General features: G+C 38.9%; 1 protein-coding gene across 1 annotated transcript in view; it reads left to right on the forward strand.

Annotated features, from left to right (window-relative positions):
- The window catches only part of MAMLD1 (mastermind like domain containing 1), a 278,328-nt gene extending 259,590 nt beyond the window's left edge, over positions 1-18,738 (forward strand). The window contains exons 3-5 of the mRNA XM_082263405.1: positions 4,884-5,021; positions 12,013-12,094; positions 16,948-18,738. Coding sequence (XP_082119531.1) covers positions 4,884-5,021; positions 12,013-12,094; positions 16,948-17,972 — 1,245 coding nt within the window. The 3' untranslated portion in view covers positions 17,973-18,738. The remainder of the gene's footprint in view (positions 1-4,883; positions 5,022-12,012; positions 12,095-16,947) is intronic.
- Positions 18,739-24,968: the final 6,230 nt, after the last annotated feature.

Consider the following 24,968-nt stretch of genomic DNA (forward strand, 5'->3'; position numbering starts at 1 on the left):
CATCAAAATGGTTTTTAGTACGTTAAACTTGTTTCCTTCAATAAAAAAGCAGGCTGTCCACACGCAACAAGCCGTGTCTAGGGAAAAAGCTAGAAGGCAGCGAGGATCTTGGTGGTTGCAGCTTCGCAGGCTCTTTCATGTGTAGAGTATACAAACTGGATCTGTCCTTTCTCAAATATTCCCCCAGAGGCGATCCGTATTATTCAAAGCCTAAGTGTGACTGGAGAATGATAAATACTATGTGACACAGAGGCGGCAAGCTAGCTGGATATCTGCTGTGGTACAGTGTTTGCATTAAGCGACTTATATTTTAAGGTGCCATGTTAAACAACACAGGAGGGGTGACTGAATTCACCTAGTGACATATTGGTAAATAAAGGAGGTGATTTTAGTAGTTCCAAGTACCTGCAGGGGAATTCTGCCTTTCTAAGGTACATATAAAAGAGTCATTTTTCAAATACAGCATTCGAGTATATCTGACAAGCAGTGCTCTCAGGCTGTTAGATTTAGCGGATTGTGGGGGGAGAAAAAAAAGACACTACATTGAAGAGAGAATTTAAAAAAATATTAAAGTGGATTTATCATTAAAATGTCAGTCTGATTCAAAGGAATAGAATACAGGGCAGCATTACCAAATCACATTATAATTGTAATATAATAAGTAACTCTTTTTTTGCCATAAATCAGGCTCCCTTACGTTAGCATGTGTCTCCAACAGGAGCAGTGTGGGTGTTTCATATTATTAGAGGCTGCAGAGTATATTTTCCAATCAAGTCTTGATAGAGCGGCAGTGAGACAACAGGATTAGAAAAGCACAATCACTTGGCAGCACTACTAAGCAGGGTGCTGAGCCTGCACGTATAAGGAGTAAATACATCCAATCGCTGTCCAAATCCTGCCGCCTCAGCCTCCGCAACATCTCCAAAATACGCCCCTTTCTAACCAAAGACACAACAAAACTCCTAGTTCACTCCCTGGTCATCTCGCGCCTCGACTACTGCAATTCCCTTCTCGTTGGCTTACCTCAACACAGGCTATCCCCCCTTCAACCCATCATGAATGCTGCCGCCAGACTCCTCCACCTTACCAATCGCTCAGTGTCTGCTGCTCCTCTCTGTCAAGCCCTCCACTGGCTTCCGCTCACCCAATGAATTACATTCAAAATACTTACAACATCTTACAAAGCAATCCACAGCTTAGCCCCAAGCTACATCACCAGCCTCGTCTCAAAATACCAACCTAATCGCTCTCTTCGTTCCTCTCAAAACCTCCTGCTCTCTAGCTCCCTCGTCATCTCCTCCCATGCTCGCCTCCAGGACTTTTCCAGAGCCTCTCCAATCCTATGGAACTCCTTACCCTTATCTGTCCGATTATCTCCTACTCTATTAGCTTTTAGGCGATCCCTGAAAACCCTCCTTTTCAGAGAAGCCTGTCCAACCAACACCTAACAAATGTTCCTCCATTTTCTCCATCAACCCATCCCCCATGGTTATTGCCTTTTGTTTCACTTGACCCTCCCTTCTAGATTGTAAGCTCTAACGAGCAGGGCCCTCTACTTCCTCCTGTTTTGAACTGTATTGTAACTGTATTGTCTTCCCTCACGTTGTAAAGCGCTGCGCAAACTGTTGGCGCTATATAAATCCTGTATAATAAATAATAATAAATATAGCTGACCCACGTTCAAATATATTTTCAAGCTATTCATTATAACAAAGTTTTAAAAAAGTTAACTTGCATATTCTTACATGTGTTTAAAAAAATGCATAGTTCTTTTTTAAAATACAAATCTGGGCAATTTAAACTGAGAATACAATAAAAAAAAATAAAAAAAACATAATCAGAGGTTACCTTCAGTGAGGCTGGGTTTATATTGAATGCCCCCAGAGTCAACTTACCTTTATGCCAAGTGTCTGGATAGCTTTAATAAGACAATTGATCTGACATTATAGTCACACAAGACACCTCTATAATGGCATTTAGGAGGCAGGAAGAAACAGTTTGCCCATTCTATGTGTGTATATCAAGAACTGAACTTATTCAATCAGTAAAGCTCAAACTCCCCACAGATTGGAGGGCCCTACCTATCATTTAGCAGAGGGTGTATCAGACCTCTGCAGAGATATCTCTGCTCTCACACAGAGGGCATCATTCCTGCAAGAATTTCTACTATGACTGTGGCTACTTTTTGAAGAAAACATAGAAGACTTTAAACACCTTTTGTTGTAAAGTGGTTGTAAAGGTAGAAGGTACATTCTATGCAGTTAGGTAAAAAAATTCTACATGCAGCTCTCCCCGTAGCCCCCCCCCCCCCCCAACTTCCAAATACATACCTGAGCTTGATCTTGATCCAGCAATGTGCACAAGAGCAGATGCTCTCTTGGTTCTCTCCCTCCTCATTGGCTCAGATACAGCAGTGGGAACCAAGAACCAGAGAAGATGAGGATCTGAGCTTCTTTATGCAAAGCTTTTATTTAAATGCAGAATTTATTTAGCTGATATAAACTGAGAGTTCAATTGTATATGAAAACTATCCCGAGATTAAAGACCCACACCCTTACCCTCTGGAGAGCAATGCAGTTTTAGACATTTCCTCCCTCCCATTCGCCAAACAATTCTGGCAATTACTCATGCTCTTTGAAGAAATCTGCAGACCCCAGCTCTTTGACATGCACAATATCAGTCTGTTAGCTTATTGAATAATGCGCGAAATAAGCATTAAAGCTCTTTAAAAGAAGTCCTCATGCACCTTTGTAGCTATACGCAACTCTCTAATGTAAACTAACAGCAGATGTTTCTATCATGATCTTTGGGAATTAATGACTTTACAGTACCTGCTGTTAGAATGGTCAGATAGCTTGTTTTAAAGCTACTTTACTATTTGTTAGGAATCAGTAAACACTTTATTGTCCCTAACATGGACATGGTTGAACTTTAATCTGCCATACTATTTTGTAGATGTGGCCAATCAGTCAATACTATGCTGCATATTCAAGATCCCCTTGATCTATAGCCTTTGGGAAGCTGAGTTATCCCTCAGTTGGGAGCACTCTGCAGCATTCCTGCTCCATTGGTGCCCTCTCCCCTAAACATTTTCCATCCTGCTCCCTCAAATTTATTGTTTCCCTGTGGTTGAAATCAAACATGGGTTTGACCGCACTAAAAAAACAATTTGCAAATAAATGAACATTCTTAAAATGAAAACCTTCTAACAAAATTCTACTAGTGTATAGCCAGATTTATACACCAACTCATACAGACATCCTGAGATGCCTAGTGACATGGTAGCCAAACTGCAGGAGAGCTCCCTGTAATGGGAACCACAACCCACACTGTAATTGTGGACTTCTGTCAGTATACGGCTTCCTCCCAGTCGTGAACATAGATATCAGATTTTCCAGCCGCCCCCATAGAAAGCTAGCCAACAACTTAGCTTGTACTGGAATCTTCTGTTTATTGAACAGTCACACAGAATTTATATACAGCATGGAACTCCCCCTCCTGATCAGATTAACACACACAGGTCAGGGGGTGCCTGATTACATTATCATATGCACATTATCATATGCAGATGAAATTGTATACAGAAACAGAATTAACCTGAACCAATTATCTAGACATCTACCAATTATCTGACAGAAACAATATGTGAGTTCATTAACATTTAACAATGGGACAGACAGGCTTAACAGAATCCATATCACATCTCAATACACAGACAATAGGGAGAGCCTGTCTCTGACATTGAAGTTCAATACACATTATCATAAGTGTAAATACAGAACCAAGTTAAAGCAATTCAGACCATTTCTCAGTGTCCGTTAAGTATCCGTCTTTTACTCCCAGTGACGGTGCATACCGTCACACTCCTAATCTTTGGTCTTTTCCCACAACCTTTTCTTCCTTTTTAAATATCCTCCTTTCTCACCTCGATCCTCCCAACTCTTTTTACTGTGTTTTGGGTTCTCTTCTTAATGAAAAAAACCCAAGTTGGTATCATGTCAATCTTTTGAAAGGTTAAAGGAGTATCCTACATCTGACAACTTCCTAATGGTCTAACCTAAGTGTGGAGACTCTGGCTATGGCTGACTATCAAAAACCACTTCTAGCCAAAGCTTAACTGAACAAGCTGAAATTAGAACCTGATTGGCTACCATGCATAGCTGCACCAGATTTTGCACTCTCACATTTTACTAAATCAGCCTCATAGTGTTCCATCCTTTTTTTTTTTTTTTTTTGTATAAGACGACTCTGTATATTCAAATGTAATTCTGATGTTTCGACTCAAACTGATATTTCGCCAATATGCTATTTCCCAAATTAAGAAAAAATTGGGGTTTCCCTGGACTATTGTGCAGCAGTGTTTTGTGCTCTGCTACTAAAAATCCCTTTAATGTGATTTGATAGCATATTTTCATAGTAATTTTCTTTTTTATCATTTTGTGTGATATTGATTTAGCTATCATTGAATATACTATCATCATGTGGTTTTCAGGAAAAAGAGTTAAGACCCACTAAGCTAGAATGTGTGGCTAGACCAGAGTGTCTTGACCTTTCATGTTTTAAGGTTTTTTATTTTATAGCTACCATATTAATTATGATGGTGTAATGAAAGTTATATTTTAAACAGTATTCATTGTGAAACTTCAGTGACTTGTACCGTTTGAGGCATTTTTCTGTAGCACACACTGGGATAATTTCCAAACATTCTCAGTCACTACAGCCCTTAAAAACTCTTAAATGAATATTTCATACAAAAGGCAAATCTGGAGAAGAAAGTTGACTAAAAAGAACATAAAATAATAAGAACGTTGCAAAATATGGTGAGATTTCAATTTAGTAATCGTTCTCATATGGTTTATTTTTTCTCTCTTTTCTGCTGGCAGGATCCAAATGCTGGAATAGTTCCCAGAATGCAAGAAGGAGGCTCCATACCAAGTGCAGGCCCCGGGCCTACTCCTCTTACAGCTAATGGCTATATACGCAATGCAATCCTAAAGGAGCAAATAATGAGAAGGCAGCAGGTTTGTACAAACTTTTTATTTTCTCCCCATCTTAGTGAAACTTGTTTATGAAATGTGTAATGTAATTCAAAAGTAAACCCCAGGGGCTGTGTAGAAAAAAAGTATAATTTTATTGCTGAAAGCAAAAAATATAATATTGTGTTTTATAATACATTGTAATGTGTTGTGGTGTTCAATAAGATATACTTACCAATCAGTCTTCAGCTTTACTTAATCAAGATAGTAAAAAGGATACTGGAACTTGATAACACACATTAATTATGTGAGAAGGTCTCCAAGTAGCAGGTTGGAGCCCCTGGTACTGGAACAGGTCTACAGATCAGCACTCACTGTGTTACCACAACAGCAAATTAAAGTCCACTTAGTAGAGAAGCAATAGAGCTAGCCCTCTCACGTACTAAATGGCAGAATGGAATATTACTTCATAATCTTTCTAAAAGTACAACTACAAAAAGCAGAATAAAAAAAAACTTAATGTAAGATCATATTACATGTTGCCTTTTCTTTTTTTTTTTTTCTTTTTTTTGTTTTTTAAAGGTGAGTTGACGAGATCCATTACCTCTACCCTAGAAGCTACTGAAAGTTAAGTGGTTGTCTTGGGGTACTGCATACCGTTTATAAACTAAATAAAACAGAATTAATTTCTAGAATGGTGCTAGAATGATCATATAGAAAAAGAATTACCAAAAAGCCAACAACCACCATTGATGTTTGGATTGTTGTCAATTTGTTTCAGAGATAGGTGCTGTTATTAAAGTAAACTGAATTATTGTACACTAGTTATTTTTACACTAAATGGGATTTTCCAATATGTAGTATCTCATAGATAAAAAAACAAATACACACAGTTATTATCTCTGTGGGGACCTTTTACTGGTGTGAAACTGTCTCTGTCTCTGAAGATGCCATTTTGTATTTACGTACAAATAAACATCAAATGTAAAATAATATATTTTGTTGTGTTTTTCTCAATAAAATAGAGCTCTCAAAGGCATGTTTTTGACAATCGGGTTCATATGTACCAGTATACATAATCCAATATTTGTATGCATCACAAAGACACCTGTACATGAATATATTCATCAAACTCATTTCTTGGAACAAAGTTCACTTTTTCAATGATGTATAGGCAGTTCAGATGGTGAAATATATCCTGTAAAAGAAATAAACAGTTAAGTTACAGATGTAAATCTAAAAGAATTTGCCCAAAGTCTATTCCATACAATACTACGTAAAGACCTCATTTTATAAAGATCCAGCTTGTTGTAAAAGTAAAAACATACCCAATAGTAAACCTTCTTTTCAGTAATCAGGTGCCAGGATTAAGAAGCTGCTGCAGAGACAAGGATATTGATGGAAAAGTCTTCAAGGACAGCCTTGGAGCATGTGAACCCCTGATGATGTCAAGTCCCGCACAAAATACCAAATGAAAAGTTTGCTCCTTCAAAAACATTAATGAATAGGGTATGAGGTTGTTCATTGGGTGTTGTGTTCCCATATAAAGAACACTCTACCCACCACTGCTGTTCCCAGGGAGAAAGATAAGGGCATACTCATGTCTTTCTCCCCTTATCTCCCGCCTAGGACTGTGTCACATTATAAATGGTATAAAAAGATATCTAAACAACAGTTCATTCTTAAAAGTAATAAAAACAATAGCAACCCCCATGGAGACCCATATCAGGAATTGTTTGATATACCGAACATGGAAATACTTTTGTTAACTAGAAAATGCACAAAGATTTATCTCTTAAACATAAGATACCTTACACCTTTTAAATCAATTAGACGGTTTGACATCTTAGATTAAACTGTCAGTTGCTTTTGATCTGAAGGTCTTATTCTCTAGCATTTCTTATTTTACCTTTTTTTTTTTTTTTTTTTTGAAAGAGGTGGACATATCATAGCAAAATGTCTTTGTTATTCATTTGTTGGCATTTATTCCTGAACACTACATTTTTACCTTTGTAGGCTTCTATTCTACCTTCAGATGCATGTCATTGAAGTGCTGGTAATGTGTACCCTGTCTAACGTAAATTTGTTGGTGTACCTGTTGACACTATTTTTATTATTTGGACAGGTACAGAATTATTATTAAGGGAATTTGTTGAAAAAAATAAATTGTGATAAAATTCATTTTCCTCTATATTGAAGAGAACTATAAGAACTATAAGATTGGTACTTCCCTAATTTGGAAAGAAACAGCTACAATAGTATTCAAATGTCTCAGGTGCCTACCCCAATTTTTTTTTTTTTTTTTTTTTTTTAGATCCTTTCTATGTGGTCAATATTTAATTCCAAAATTTTACAAAAGACTCAGACAGAGAGGACATACTAAAATATTCTGAAGAAGACTTATGAACATGAGGACGTAACAGAGAAAAACGTACTTATAGACAAAAAGGAGATCCAACATTAAAGAGTGACTCCAAAATTAGGTTGATTACTAGATATAATCAACAACATAGAAATATCAGACTTAGAGCCGGTTCACACTACCGCGACCAGAAAGTCGCCCCATGAAGGAGCGACTTTTTAGCGTGACTTTGAAGAGACTTGTTTAGAGACTTGTAAGTGACTTGGAAGAGACTTGTGCACTACTTTGAAGAGACTTAAATGATAGGCGACTTTGTCTGTGGGGAATGCCTGGCTAATCTTTTTCTTCTTCCTCGAAAGTCTGATAACAAGTCGCTTGAAATAAGATAAGGATCCAAATTAGAGGCGACTCCCATTGAAGTCTATGTGCACAAGTCGGATAGAGGTCGCCTTGAAGTAGTACAGGAACCTTTTCTGAAGTCGGAGCGACTTCAGTAGTGCATATTAAGACGGCTCTCATTCATTTACATTGAATTTGTGATGACAAGAGACTTGGGGCGGCACACAAATCGTGTCCCAAGTCGGAGTAGTGTGAACCGGCTCTTAGTTTTAAAAAATAAAAATAAAAAAATAACCTAAATCTAAAGCCATTTAGAAGAGCAACATATTTAAAACTCTTTAGTTTACCATTATGACAATAATAAACAAACAAATGCACATTGGATTAAAAGAAATTTCAAATGTGGAACATGCAATCAATGTAGCTACATTTTCCCATATAAAGAGATTAGATCACCTAATGGAGAACTATAATTACCAAAACAAATTTGTTAATTGTTCCACGGTGGGTGTACCGACGTCTTGTCAATGTAATGCTTTCTATGTAGATAAGACAAAAGCAAACTGCGTAGGATAGCTTATGACCAGACCCATGATAATCAAGGATGCAGACTTAAGTAATCTAGTACCACCTCATTTTGCGATGACTTATCGGTATGATCCTTCAAAGTCCAAATTTAAGGCCCTGGATCATAAACAATATTAATGCAAAAAAGAGGAGGATATCTGGATAATCTATTTACGAAAATCTGAACGTAAATGGATATACAGATTGAAGACCACAATATATACTAGGCTTTTTCTATGATTTGTATTTTTTTTTAGAAGTTAGAAGGACATAGTTTGCATTCCACAGTGGAACACTCCCAGAAATGTCCAATCAAACTTCCATTCCACATTAGTGACTTTCACAATGGTGGATAAGAGACACAGACTTCGGCAGGAGATAAGAGGAGGGGAGGAAACATAACTTCCTCTCTCTCCTTCGGAACAACAGTGGTGCCTAGAGTGAGTTCTATATGGGAACACTCCATCCAATGGACAGCCTGATACCATAGTGATGGATGGAAGTTTTTGAAGGGGCAAAACTTGCATTTGCTACTCAGTGGGGGACTTGACATCAGGGGTTCCTTTTCCCCATCACTCGCTACACTTGTAAACTTTTCATCATATATCCATATCTCGTTTCCACAGTTGCTCCTCAATTCTGGCATCTCAGTGCAAGAAATTTGATTGTTGTTTTTTTTTTTTTTAATAGCCAACGAATCAATACGATGATGGCTGTATATAGTGATGTATGACATGGACTTTGCACATATTGAGTTATTTGTACATCTGTAACTTATGTGGTTAATTTATTTGTTTTACAAGATGTATTTCACCATCAACACTACATATATGCCCTCATGTTGTAATGCGCTGTTTAAACTGTTGGCGCTATAGAAATCCTGTATAATAATAATAATAATATGCTTCAGGGAAAAATTGGATCTTTTTCCAAGAAACCCATTAAATGAATACCTGCATGTGCAGGATTCTTTGTAATGTACACAAATACTGTATCTTATAATTGATCATGTATACTTATGCACCTGATTGTCTTAAAATGTGAGAGCTCTATTTAAATGAAAAGCCTTATGTTTTTTATTTTATTTTTTTTAGATTTGATGTAAGTTTGTATTTTTGCGTATCAAAATGTTCTGTTTTACTTCCTTTTTTTAATTTTTTTTGCTAATACTCAACATGGGAAAATGGTATGTGAGACAGTAAACCACTATCTTTTCGCAATCAAGTGATTGCTTTCCTTCAGCTGCATAGTTTAAAACAAAGAAGCATTGAAACATTTCTCTGTAAATAACATATAAGTATTATTATATAAGTATATTGTTTCTAAAGAAAGCTTCAGCACAGAATATTTATTTTAGGATTGCCTAGGCTGAAATCCCTTGTATCAAAATTGTATGGCTATGTAGAGTATATATCTATTATGTTTGACCAGCTAAATGGTGAATGCATGTGTACAATTCTATAAAAATACAAACAGGGTGATGTAAATTGTTGCAAGCACTAGTCATATTTGCTATTATCCTTGAAAATCAAGAGTTTATTATGGTCTTCTACTTCTATAGTTTTTTTTTTACAGCGTTGTAATATAATTATAATATAATTAGTCACTGAAGGTTTTACTGACATTGTTATGAAAAACAGTTCAAAGAAAACTTTGCACTGAAATACATTTCCATGTAATCACAGATTTAGGCTTTTTTCTTTGTTAGACTGGTTGCGCATGCTGTGAGATATGTAAAGTTTCAGCATCTCTTTCATCGTGCCTGCACTCCTGCACTTTACATTCTCAACATTAAAATATGCTGCTATGAGCAGTTGGTAATGCCGTGGTAATGTAGTCTGTCATTCCATAACATTCGAAGATTTGTGATCCTAGTCACATTATATATCTACTTTAAGACCGGGCCTATTTTTGACACTTTTTGTTCACAAGTTAAAATCAGTATTTTTGCTGGAAAACTACTTAAAACCCCCAAACATTATATATATATTTTTAGAAAAGACTCTGGAGAATAAAATGGCGGTCATTGCAATATTTTTTGTCACACGGTATTTGCGCAGCGGTCTTTTAAAAGCAATTTTTTTTTTAAAATTATGAAAAATCTAATTTCACTGCATTTAAAAAAACTAAACAGTAAAGTTAGCCCATTTTTTTGTATATTGTGAAAGATGATGTCACGCCGAGTAAATGGATACCCAACATGTTACGGTTTAAAATTGCGCACACCCACAGAATGGCGACAAACTACGTTCAAATCTCCATTGGCAATGCTTTAAAAAATTTTAACGGTTACCAGTTTAGAGTTAGAGTGTAGTTTTTTTTTTTCAAATTATTGCTCATGCTCTGGCAATCATGGCGATAGCTCATATGTGTGGTTTGAACAGCGATTTCATTGGCGGCGTGATTTCAGTAGACGTTTTCTCTTTCGTGCGTGAGCTAACGGCGACGGGGGCGGCTACATTTTTTTTTCTATTTATTTTATTTTATTTTTTTTAATTTAACACAGGTTTTTTTAAAAAAAAAAAAATCTGATCACTTTTATTGCTGTCACAAGCAATGTAAAAATCCCTTGTGACAGCAATATGCAGTGACAGGTACTCTTTATGGAGGGATCGAGGGTCTAAAAGACCCTAGACCCCTCCACTGCACTTCCATGTATTCAAAACACCGAAAACTGCATTTTTGAATACACTCACTTTTTAAAACTGCTGCCTTTAGCAGCCGAGTAACCCGGATGTGATGTCATGGACGCCGCCTCTAGGTTACGTCATCGGAGCATCCGGCTTAGATCGGGACTCCATCGGCCGGCTGGTTGCTTGGGTCTCCCAGTGGGACGGGAGACCCAGGCAGAGCCGTGGAAGGCGGCGGGAGGGGGGACACGTCCCCTCCCGTTTGCCGGGGTAACGATCGAGCGGCTCCTGAGCCACATCGGTCATTACCGCCGGAAAGCCGACCGCCGGTGTAACGTGAGAATTACCTACCCCGTGAGAAAAACCTACCCCTCGTCACTTCCGGCCAGGAACAGCTGAGCAGCGCAGCAGTGCGCATGCTCACAGCCCCGGATACCTAATGGAAGAGCTGAGGATCAGACTAGTGCGCATGCGCACTAGTCTGAAACGATCTCGGTGTCCGTTAAAAAAACCTACCGATGCGGCCATGACATAAAACAGCTGTGCTGCACTATGAGTCATCTCCGCTCCTGTCTCGGTCACTTCCCTGATCTTGGCTAGTAAATATAAAAGCGGCTGGCGGCTCCGTGTTTTATCTTTTCATACAGCCGCCGCCGCTTTTATATTTAGTAGCCGAGAGCAGGGAAGTGACAGGGACAGGAGCGGAGATGACTCATAGTGCAGCACAGCTGTTTTATTGTAACTGCTCGCGTTACACAGACTGCCGTGAACCGGAAGTGACGGGGGTAGGTTTTTCTCACGGGTAGGTAATTCTCACGGAACACCGGCTCTAAAAAATGGTACCAGGATGATGCCTCTAGCTAGAGCCACTTAAAGTCAGGTGATGTAGGTCTACGTGGCTGGTCGTTAAGTGGATATTTAATCACTTAGGCTATTACAGGCAATAACACAGAATCAGGTGATCACACCTATTCTCAAGCTGTGCAGCAGCACCAGCTATAGACAGGAGAGAGGGTAAATATTGTATTTTGATAATTGGTAAAAATCTAGACCTTCTTTTATCTGACTATTTACATGCAATTACAACATTCATATATTTATACATATATAGTACTGATATACTTTTTCTGTGTTTCAGGTGAAACCAAGATCAACTATGATGGCCATGACATCTGAACAGCGCAATGCATTTGTAGCACAACAAATGAATCAGTTTCAATGTAAGTTGGAAAACAGTTTAGTTATATCCTGGAAAACATATACTGTGCATCAAAAATGTTCACAAAATGAAGCTGCTTCTTCAGACTTATCTCAATAGACATTGGAGTAAGAAATAGACTCTCAATAGAATATGAAATAAACAGCTAAGGATGCCAGTGAAATATATAAGGTATACAGTGGGTACGGAAAGTATTCAGACCCCCTTAAATTTTTCAATCTTTGTTATATTGCAGCCATTTGCTAAAATCATTTAAGTTCATTCTTCTTCCTCGTGAATGTACACATAGCACCCCATACTGACAGAAAAACACAGAATTGTTGACATTGTTGCAGATTTATTAAAAAAGAAAAACTGAAATATCACATGGTCCTAAGTATTCAGACCCTTTGCTGTGACACTCATATATTTAACTCAGGTGCTTTCCATTTCTTCTGATCATCCTTGAGATGGTTCTACACCTTCATTTGAGGCCAGCTGTGTTTGATTATACTGATTGGACTTGATTAGGAAAGCCACACACCTGTCTATATAAGACCTTCCATATCACAATGCATGTCAGAGCAAATGAGAATCATGAGGTCAAAGGAACTGCCTGAAGAGCTCAGAGACAGAATTGTGGCAAGGCACAGATCTGGCCAAGGTTACAAAAAGATTTCTGCTGCACTTAAGGTTCCTAAGAGCACAGTGGCCTCCATAATCCTCAAATGGAAGACGTTTGGGACGACCAGAACCCTTCCTAGAGCTGGCCGTCCGGCCAAACTGAGCTATCGGGGGAGAAGAGCCTTGGTGAGAGAGGTAAAGAAGAACCAAAAGATCACTGTGGCTGAGCTCCAGAGATGCAGTCAGGAGATGGGAGAAAGTTGTAGAAAGTCAACCATCACTGCAGCCCTCCACCAGTCGGGGCTTTATGGCAGAGTGGCCCGACGGAAGCCTCTCCACAGTGTAAGACACATGAAAGCCCGCATGGAGTTTGCTAAAAAAACACCTGAAGGACTCCAAGATGGTGAGAAATAAGATTCTCTGGTCTGATGAGACCAAAATAGAACTTTTTGGCCTTAATTCTAAGCGGTATGTGTGGAGAAAACCAGGCACTGCTCATCACCTGTCCAATACAGTCCCAACAGTGAAGCATGGTGGTGGCAGCATCATGCTGTGGGGGTGTTTTTCAGCTGCAGGGACAGGACGACTGGTTGCAATCGAGGGAAAGATGAATGCGGCCAAGTACAGGGATATCCTGGACAAAAACCTTCTCCAGAGTGCTCTGGACCTCAGACTGGGCCGAAGGTTTACCTTCCAACAAGACAATGACCCTAAGCACACAGCTAAAATAACAAAGGAGTGGCTTCACAACAACTCCGTGACTGTTCTTGAATGGCCCAGCCAGAGCCCTGACTTAAACCCAATTGAGCATCTCTGGAGAGACCTAAAAATGGCTGTCCACCAACGTTTACCATCCAACCTGACAGAACTGGAGAGGATCTGCAAGGAGGAATGGCAGAGGATCCCCAAATCCAGGTGTGAAAGACTTGTTGCATCTTTCCCAAAAAGACTCCTGGCTGTATTAGATCAAAAGGGGGCTTCTACTAAATACTGAGCAAAGGGTCTGAATACTTAAGACCATGTGATATTTCAGTTTTTCTTTTTTAATAAATCTGCAACAATGTCAACAATTCTGTGTTTTTCTGTCAGTATGGGGTGCTATGTGTACATTCATGAGGAAGAAGAATGAACTTAAATGATTTTAGCAAATATCTGCAATAAAACAAAGAGTGAAAAATGTAAGGGGGTCTGAATACTTTCCGTACCCACTGTATGTGAACGGTTTGACTTCTCAAAGGTATCCCAAAGGTTTTACTTCTGTTCATCCATCCCTGAAATTCAGGAATGGATGTGTTTTGCCAGATAGCATAACCAGGTCATAGGCTTCTCAACAGACTACAATGATCTACAGACTACCCTAGCGTGTGATTACTTAATTAAGAGCATTGCAGCACAGTGAATGGGTCCTCACTTTGCAAGTCCCCTTCTGTAAGCAGGTTCATATGGTGACTGGCAGCACTGTACAAAACAGTAGTGTCATGATTGGTCTAAATGTTGCTCTTCAGTCAAATAAAGGAGGCTGGTAATCCAAACAGGCTTGGGTATGCAGTTGTTCTGTGTAAAAAAAACATTGGAAATGTAATGCCAGCTAAATGTTTTCTCAATTTGAATAGAGCAAGGAAGGGTTAGAACATTCTGGGGTGCATGGTGGGTGTGGCCCTACTGTGCTGACAGCAGAAGGGTTTTAAAGGGACATACCTAAATAGAACCTGCCTACTCGCTATACGTATAGAAAGCATATGCCACAGTCCTTATACCTACAAAATAGGCTTTAATTATCTTCCACAAGCAAGAGTCTCACAGACACACATAAACATCAGCACAATCATTTTTAAAAACCAAAACTCTTTTATTACATAGGCTTTTCTACACACAGTATATAGGCAGAGCTAACACTTTGTCTGAGCATAAAGAATATGCTTAGACAAAGTGTCATTAAAATAGTCAGGGCCTCCTTTGCAACCAGCAGCTTTTAAGACAATGAACACTTTAGTCAGGAATATGTAATTACATTACATCATACAGGGGTCAACAGTTTGTAATGTACAGAGTACAGTGATCAGAACGTAGTGGTCAAGGTTATGTAATAAACAGTTCAGAGTACAGAATGCAGTGGTTATAAGTATGTTGGTGCAACAATAAAAGGTATGCACCACACATATAGAGTATAGTCAGCAGAATGTAATGTACACTTACATTACAAAATCTTGATTGCTGCATTATGTATGCTGTTCTGTACATTGCATACTCCTGACCACTACTCCTTATATAATCCTGACCCCTCCTATCTATACAATAGGCTTTATAATATATATTCCTGACCACTGCACTGTGTAATGTACAGCCTAGTGCACAAAGTGCAGTGGTCAGAACAGGAGTATGTAATTTGCAATACAGCATATTGGGTGCAGGACTCAGGAATATGTAGCATACATCCAATCACACAAAGTGATACATTCAGCAAGAGTGGGCAATTAATATGTACCATGTGACAGTAGAAGGTATATAACATATAATACAATATACAGAGTATGACGGTCAGGCATATGCAATGTATGTTACAAAATCCTGACTACTGCCCCCTGTATGCTGTGCCATTACCACTAAACCCTGCATGCTTTGCTATCTGCCAGTAAATTTCCCAGACAAAAATCCTCCACAGCAAAAATCACCCTTTCTCAAGCAACACCCTCAAAAGTAAACATCCACTGCTTACTTCTGAACTACTTCCACCACTTTTCTCTGTGTCCTCTGTCCACAGCTAACCTCTTTTTCCACTGGCACAGCTCATTACTGCGCCCCCTGACCACAGTTCATCTTACAACAGCTGTAGTAGGAATGCCTTTATTAGGCAGGTGCTAGTTTTTTTTATACATATAGCACACTGACTTACTGCTCAGCCTCTATCACACAGCAGCAGTGTGCAAGTCAGCATGGCCGGTTACCTTAGCAGCCGTGGCACCATCTGAGAGATGCAGGGCACATGCACTGGATGCCCAGCACTAGTGACACCCCTGTAGACAATTCTCTTTAAAAAAGGACACAAGAAAAGACAAACACATTTGTAGTAGAGTGAGAAAAGTTGGAACTCCTGAAACTGTTTCTATTGCTGTCTGTGTTTCCTGTCCTAATGACAACTAAATTCACTATCAGCCAGTGCATTTTGTTATAGGGTAAATTATGATAATTTGCGCCATTGTGGGTACTATGCATTGAATTCAGATGAACAAGGTGGTAAGGATCCTTATGAGGGGTAATTGATAAGCCAGTAGGGAATATAGCTTGGCTAAAAGCAAAAAAGGATTGCAATAATGGCAATAGTGGAGGGCCAGAAACTACAGCAGAGTTTTCTCTTTACTAGCACCCTACAGGAAAGTCTCTTGACAGGTTGTGATGTAAACTGACCCTGTCGAGCCTGTACTTACTGTAGCCACTTTTGAGCAGACAGACAAGGTCTTTTGATTGTCCTGGGAATTCACTATCCCGCTGTGACAATCACTTCTTGTCTTGATCCAGTAAATTTTACTTATTTTACCTATACAAAAGATATCTTCTGAGTTTCAAAGCACTATTCATCTGGAAGAACGCATGTAAAAAGTGTCTAAACAACTGATTCCTGAAGATACCTAAGAGGAATGCCGAGAAGAATTCTAAAGCCTACTGGCATATAGAATATCAAAATCAGTGTGGCTATTACGTAAATATTAAAACAAAGCTGGAGGGTAGGTAAGTTAAATGCTACCATAAATTATAAAAAGGTTTTCTGTTTAAATGTAGCCATGTCTTTAAAGCATGTTTGAGTCTTTTTCTTTTGGCTTACCAAATCATTGCTATTCAAAACTGTATTCAGACTAATTTATTATTTTTTTTTTGAATGCCCATTGGTATTATCACCCCAAGCGCAGTTAGAAAACACTCAAAAAATCAAAGCTGAAAAGGGTGCATGAGATACTATACTGTGCTTGTTGCACATAGGGAGTCCACTGAAATGAATAGGCTGTCCTAATGCACATAGCTCAACAACATGCAAATACATAGCCTTCCCTACTCTCCTGATTTGCTGTATACTGTGTACCACAAAATAAGAGGTACGCTTTCTAGTATACTTCATGCATAAAATAATAGTTAAATTTTTCAAATGCAATGGGTGTTGATCACTAATCAAATGCATAATTGTTTCATGACCAACTGTACTTTTGCATTGACATTAACTGCTTAAATATATATTTAAACGTGTTTTCTTTTCTGCAGCCCTTCCACAAAATATTCGTACGGATTGTGTTCAGCCCATGCCAACACCACCTCAGAGCCACAGAATGATGACATCAACACAAGGTCTAATTCAGACCAATATAGGAAGTGGAATGACGCCAACAACAATGAATCAGAACAGTGGGACAATGGTGATGATTCCGCACAACACAGGGAAACAGCAAGGAATTTTCCCAGGATCTTCAGATTTTAATATGCCACTTAGGCAAAACCAGAATGCACTGAGCATGACCTCTGGTTGCCAAACTGTGCACAGCCAATCCACTGTCCGGCCAGGAATGACATTGTCTGGATATACTTCCAGCTCACTAATAACCCATTCTCAAGCTCAGCAACACTTGCGACAGTCCAGCATATCAAGAATTCCCAATGTCTATGCTAACCCTTCTACTCAGATGTGGACTCAGACTGGTGTTACAAGGATACCAGGTCAAAACCAAATGGATCCCAGCATGCAGCAATTTCCAAACAATACACTGTTCACCAAACAAAATGTCAGACCAAATATGGCAAGCCAGCAGTTTACCCACCAGGGAGTGGTTCCTCCTAACCAGATTGCTCCTGGGGTTCAAGTAAGACAAATGCAAAAACTTGGTCTGTCCCAGACAAATCCAGGAATAGGATCCTTGAACAATCCTAACCTTGGAAACAGTTTATCCAGAGGGCAGCTTGCTTCTATCAATGTAATGAAAACCATGCCACAAGGTGTTTCCACGTTTAACCAAATGAACCCTGGTCAGCTCGGTCCACCTTCATATGGACCAACCTCTGTCCAAACCCCTGAAACTTTTGACAGACTAAGTTCTGGGGCAGATCTCCACCAATATGACTTTGTAACAGCACAGAGTAACTCTGTCTTATCTGCTAATTGCAATGAAGCAGACTTTATTGACTGTCTAATAAAGGGAGGTAATACCAGCAGTCCTGACGAAGACTGGCTAAACAACTTGACAATTCTGGATGATATTTTGGGGCAGCACAGTCAAAACCCAGGACCAGTGTAGCCCATGGTGGCTTGAACATATCCATAAGTCGTGGGACTTGAAATAAGGGGTTAAGGCTAACACTTGTTCTAAAGCCTGTAAATATTTAAATATTTTTTAAATTATGTTTTTTTCAAGAATAAATAGAAGTGCTTCTACTTCTGTGTGTGACTGTACATAAAATATAGCATAATGTTTTGTTACATTATAGGAATTTCATTTATAATACCTTGTTTTAAATATGCAAATATTATCATTAGTTCCAGTAATACTATGTATTACAGTCTAAATAACTGTTATGTTTTTTTACATAACAAAATGTAGAGGTGTCAAAGCAAACTGAATACAATGCATGCCATACATCTGCCCATTAAAATACCTGATATATTACATAATAAACTCTCTGTAGTCTGGCTCCAGGAACAAAAGCCTGTGAGCAAAAAGAATTAAACCTGGATACCAGGTTAACATCCTGCCACAGATTTAGTATGCAATATTGCCAGCCATCAGTAAGTTTACTAGCAGTTTGTTAAAAATGTGGACTTACACATAAACAAGCATGAACATTCAGTTCTCCAGATTGGGTTTGTGCAGCTCTCTGTCCATTCAGAAGCACACCATATAATTATATTGAGATCAATAGACAAGTTACAAAAGGGTGTTGGACAAGTGTTTTGTGCCTTGCTAATGTGAACCTCCCACAGTGTTCAGCAAGGGTCAAATGCTGCAATAGAGAATAGGTGTACGGTTGTGACTGTATACTTACTAGGGTTGTGCAAGCAAACATTTTGGGTTGGATATGATCTTCAGTTCAAAATTGCCTGTTTTTAGACACGTATCTAATGTCTATGGGTAGCTTAATTTCAGTGTATTTGAGCTATAACTAATCCGAGGATCACTAAGATGCTCTCATGCTAAAAATTCTAAGTTATTATGTGAACTTTACATTCTACAGTGCAGATCTGTAGAATTTAAGCAAAAAGGTGTTTTTCTGTTCCTAACAAAGTTATTTTGCTCTTCATATTTATTTGTAGTATGATTCTGATATTAAGCCACAAAATAGCCTACATTGTTTGTTCCTGGCACAACTTCCTACTATCTCAGTAGTAGCAGATAAAAATCTCCAAATGAACCCTTTTTTGAATGTTATAGTAATAAATGGTCTTGGGACATTGCAGGTTGCCTTCATGCCGATGCCCCTCCAGCTGCTTTTTTGGACCAAAATTTGATGTGATGCACCATAACTGTCAGTAAAAATTACTTATGGGCCTGGCATTGCTCTCAGCAGTCTGGAACCCCTGCCAGTAGGTTGTCATACAAGATTCATCAACGTTTTGAAAAAATTTGTCAGAATAGATGGGTAGAAAGGAAATGGATCCCCAGATCCAAAAGGTGCCAACTGACAAAGGCCTAGTGTGCCCTGAAACTATTGCAACCTAGTTTAAAAAGAGTGGTATTACCGGTATGAATTACTTTTTGTACGCCCATATGGAAACCTAAGACCAAAAGCCAACCCAATGAAATGCTTGAATAAAATTAAATTACAAAAACATTGTAGGTTTGCACACCTCTGTATATATTTGTAGTATAAAGGTGACTGGTTCCTGGTTTTAAGGCTTTTTTCGCAAGTATGTTTTCCTGAAAATAAGGTTTTGAAGAAAAAGCCTAGACATAAATTTTGTCAATTTTGTCTATGATGTTTTCTGTCAGCTAATATTGTCCTATGTATATTTAAAAATCTGTTTATAAAAAAAAAAAATCCACTGTACTGTAAACCTTTAATGTTCATACTTTTGTGTAATCATATTTTAATAGTCGCACCATATTTCTGTAATACATTTGTAATATAATGTCTGCATCAAGCACAGAATCAATGATGTTTTTCTTCATACCATAATAAAGAGCCAGGGAAAAAAGAAGTCTCTCTGTCTGGTTAATACAGAGGTTTTTTTTTTTTTTCGGGAGGGCTTTCTGAAAGTGGAGATGTGTCTATTAACAATTTTTTTTTTAATTTTGGGGTTGGTTAAAACTCCTGCCAGGTTTCTTTGTACTTACTGAGGTACAAATACTCCACACACTATCCAAAATTTGGCATTCAATTTTCCTTATTTATTTTATTATAGGTACTTATATAACGCTGACAATTTATGCAGAGCTTAACATATATTTTGTACATTCACATTAGGCCATGCCCTCAAGGAGCTTACAATCTAAGGTCCCTAATTCACATTCATACCTACACATACTGGGGTCATTTTAGACTGGAGCCTACCAGCATGTCTTTCGGAGAACATGCAAACTCCAGACAGGTAGTGCTGTGGTTGGAAATCGTACAATGTACTGTAGGAAACTAAAAGAGACTCATTTAAAGTGATACTGAAGATAAAAACATTTTTATATGCCAGAATCCCACTGAAAAGTGCTTGGAGGACCACTTCCTGAATGTCTGAGTGACACATGTGTGCATATATGAGTGAAACCAGGAAAAATTTGTGTGGTAAAGGCAAACAGTAAATTTATTAAAGCAATAAAGTTCAATTAAAAACATACATGAAGGGTTAACACAAAAGCTACATTAGCTTGAAAGTATCCAAAGATGTAAAAAATCACTAAATGGAAACCATCCTGTGTAGTAGATGCTTACTCAGCCTCCAAGGCTCAGCTGTGCTGCGGATGTATGGACATTGGACAACTGTGCCAAACCAGTGGGTGGTGGTGTCCCGATGGTGCAGGGACCAAGATGGAGGGGAACGGTACATCACTGGTGGTTTCCCTTTGGAGTGGGGACAGCTGGGTCTGGATGATCGGTGTCCCACTGTAGTTGGAGCCGGGACAGTCATGCAGTCTGAGAACCGGCCTCCCCGGCTGTGACGTCACTCACTCAGAGTCGCGCCGGCCAAAGCGAGGTCTGGCCAGGCTGGTCAGAGAATTCCTTTCATGGAGGTAAAAAAATATTGATATTGCTCTGTCCTCCCCTTCCCTGTGTGCAGGGGAAGAGAGGGCAGAAGAGATTCCTCTTATCTCAATATAGACACAGGACAGTGGAAAGTTTCTGCAGCTACTGATACGCATAACAAGTACAAAAAAATCATAAGTTACATATTTTTTTTTATTATAACAATCTTCACTTAAATATGTTAGCTATGTAAATGTGGAGTTTCTGTGTTTTAGATTATACCATTGAACATTTGTAATTTAGTTCCAATTTCTACAAACACCCCGAGGTTTAGCAAGATATTATTGTGTCTGGAATCAAATGAAATCTTCCCTTCTGAAGTAGTTGGATTCAACCAAAGAGGCATGATTCATCAATATGTTTTTCAGGCTTTCCAGAAGACTTCATTATAAAACTCTGGAAACATCCATATAGCTATAAATTGTGTGCATGTCCTAAAACGGGACATCTAGAGCCCAAAATGCTGCAAATTGTGAATAAAAGCAGCAGGGGCTATAGACTCTCCTAACTCCCTAAAAAAAAAAAAAAAAAAGAGGGAAAAAGAAAGGCGTCCACAGGAACGGGACTCTAAAAGAGCGAATTGGCCACCTGGGTATTACAAAATGTTAAATCTAGGCATGGCTACCCAACATATATTCCAAATATTGGCTGTATGCAGAAAATAATGTGAGTCATCATAGTCATAATAGTTATAGACTACAGTGGAATAATAGAGGCCCGTAATATTAATAGCTGTCCAAAATGTGTCTAGAACCTGATGTACAGGTAACAGTAATATGAATCTTGCTCACCAGGTGTTACGTAGCATAGCTTATCACCCAATCTGATTTACACCAGCAGTCTCCATCTCTGTCCCCTGCTGTGATAATGAAGATGCCTCTTGCCACATTGAATCAGCTACTGCTATCAAAGACAAGAATGAATGCTGTTGTAGACATGTTATTAATGTGGTGAACTTTAAGGTATCTGAGGTTAGTGTCTGTTAAAATTAGGTTTATATTACGAATGTTCATCTGCATGATCTCATATTCCAAAACTCCACTCTTGCAGAACTTGTTTAAATGAAGATTGTGATCATAAAAAAAATGTTTTACTGAAAATGTTATTGTACTTCCATCAGTAGCACCTGAAAAGTCCCTCCGCCCTAATTTTTGGCATCTAATGGTAAGCTAAAACCGATGACTTTGGTAGAGCTCTTTTCCACTTGTTGTGTGAAAGTGCATCATAGTAATCTTTTTTTCACACATGCTGCAGTTCTGTTAAATACGGTTTTAAAGTCAGTCACTCTAATGTCATAAGAGGTTCAACATGTTATGTAATTTGCATTGTATATTGTTTTCAGTCCTTTTAAAGTTCAACTCCAGGACCAGAAAAATCAACTGCCTAGTGTATATTAAGATATTAAAACCGCTTCCGCGGTTCTGCTCTTTCCTGTGGCTGCCACTGGTCTTTTGGGTTGAATGACACTCAGCATCATTCAGTCCACTTTGTGTGAGCAGCTCATGGTGTCGAAAATCCCCCCAATGGGGGTGCAGTATTACAAAGCTCTACACTGACAGTGCTACTGCATAAAACAACACTAACCTGTTAATATGTGCAGTTGTAGGGACTGTTCACGCCCCGGAGGACAAGGACTGTGATATCACATGAGCGAAGAGACAGTGCTTAAAAAATACTATGTATACAAAACAACAGGTATAGGGGTAGAAATGTGCCCAACCATGAGTGTGGCTTTAAAGGAGTTGTAAAGTCAGGAAGGTTTTTTATCTTAATGTATTCTGTGCATTAAGATAGAAATCCTTCTGGGTGTGGCAGCCTCCCCAGCACCTCCTAATACTTACCTAAACCCATCTCTGTCCAGCAATGTCCAAGAGTCGCTCGGCCACCAGGGACTCTCCCTCCTTATTGGCTGAGAAACAGCTGTGGCGCCATTGGCTCCCGGAGCTGTTAATCAAAGTCAGTTAGCCAATCAGGAGAGTAAGGGGGTGGGGCCGAACAACAGCTCCATATCTAAATGGACACACGGAGCTGCAGCTTGGCTTGGGTTCCCCCAGAGCAAGCTGCTTGCTGTGGGGGCACTCAACAGGAGGGAGGGGCCAGTAGCTCCAAATAGGGACCCAAGAAGAGGAAGATCCAGGCTGCTCTGTGCAAAACCACTGTACAGAGGAGGGAAGTATAACATGTTTGTTATAAAAAAAAAAGAGACTTTGCAATCACATTAAATCTGCAGTTTTTATTAAAAGTTATCTTGGAGACCTAACTTTGAAGGTTCTTTAGGGACTGCCTCTCATGGAGGAGCAAATGCATTGTCACCCTGTCATATGTGCCCCGGGAAAGCCATGCAGACATGTTACATGGGCCATTGTTGTCACTATCACCAAGTCGGTCCAGAGAAATTATGAAGCAAGACAAGAAGTGGCTGAAAAAGGCTATAAGAGATCAGCATCGAATTAAGGAAAACAGTATGAAAAAAGATGAAAACCATTTCATTGTTTGATACACAGTGCTTAAGCAAAATGTCATTCCATTGGGATTTAGATCTACTTTAAATTAAGAACTATATGTTTACATTCTAAATTTATTTGCATCAGGTTCTAGAATTAAACAATAATTAGCCACTTGCCCTCTGGAAGATTTTTTGCATTATGGCACTGAGTTACTTTAACTCACAATAGCGCAGTAATGCAATGCTGTACCCAAATAAAATGTATGACATTTGTTTTTCCACAAATATAGCTTTCTTTTGGTGATATTTAATCACCACTGCGTTTTTTTATTTTTTGCGCTATAAAGAAAAAAAAGACCGTCAATTTTGGGAAAAAAAAAAAACCAATATTTTCTTACTTTCTGCTATAAAAACATATCCAATAAGAACATTTTAAAAATCGAATTTCTTCATAAATTTAGGCCAATATGTATTCTGCAACCTGTTTCAGTACTTTATGATAAAAACCATTTCATTGTTGGATACACAGTGCTTAAGCAAAATGTCATTCCATTGGGATTTAGATCTACTTTAAATGAAGAACTATATGTTTACATTCTAAATTTATTTGCATCAGAATTAAACAATAATTAGCCACTTGCCCTCTAGAAGATTTTTTGCATTATGGCACTGCGTTACTTTAACCACTTGACCACCGGAGGATTTTGCTGTCTTCCGTCCAGGCCACTTTTTGCGATTCGGCGCTGTGCGAATTTAACTGACAATTGCGCGGTCGTGCGACGCCGTACCCAAACAAAATTTACGTCCTTTTTTTCCCACAAACAGAGCTTTCTTTTGGTGCTATGTGATCACCTGTGCGATTTTTACTTTTTGCGCTATAAACAAAAAAAGAGCGTTTATTTTGAAAAACTAACAATATTTTTAACATTTTTTTATATGAAATTCCCCCCAAAAAAAATGTAAAAATCAATTTTTTTTTAAATTTTTGGCCAATTTGTTTTCTGCTACCTATGTTTGGTAAAAAAAAAAGTCGCAATAAGCGTATTTTGATTGGTTTGCGCAAAAGTTATTGTGTTTACTAACTAAGGGAAAGATTTCTGTCATTTTTGGTGGGTTTTTTTTAACGCATAATGGCGGCGATCTGCGATTTTTTTTGCGGGACTGCGACATTGCGGCGGACAGATCGGACCCTTGACTGACAATTTTGACACTTTTGGGGGTACCAGTGACATTACTGCAGTAATCAGTGCTATATATATGCACTGTTACTGTAAAAATGACACTGGCAGTGAAGGGGTTAATTTTATTGGAGAGGGAGGGGTTAATGTATGCCTGGTGCTTACTGACGTGTGGGGGGGAGGTGACTGTGTGACACAAGGACAGATCCAGGGTTCAGCTATGCTGAACACTCCGATCTGTCAGTCCCTGTCACCATGGAGATCCGCCCGCTCTGTTTACACACAGCGGGCGGATCTCCTCACTAGATTCCCCGACGATCGGGGCAGAGCAGCGGCGATTGCCGCTGCTCCTCCCCTGGCCCGACTCCCGCTGTGAATGAAAATAGCGGGAGCGCGCCTCCGGCGGCGCGCGAGCGCCGCCTACAGGGGGAGGAGTC

This window comes from Pelophylax lessonae, assembly GCF_965119305.1.
Source record: "Pelophylax lessonae genome assembly, chromosome: 7".
Classification (NCBI taxonomy): Eukaryota; Metazoa; Chordata; class Amphibia; order Anura; family Ranidae; genus Pelophylax; species Pelophylax lessonae.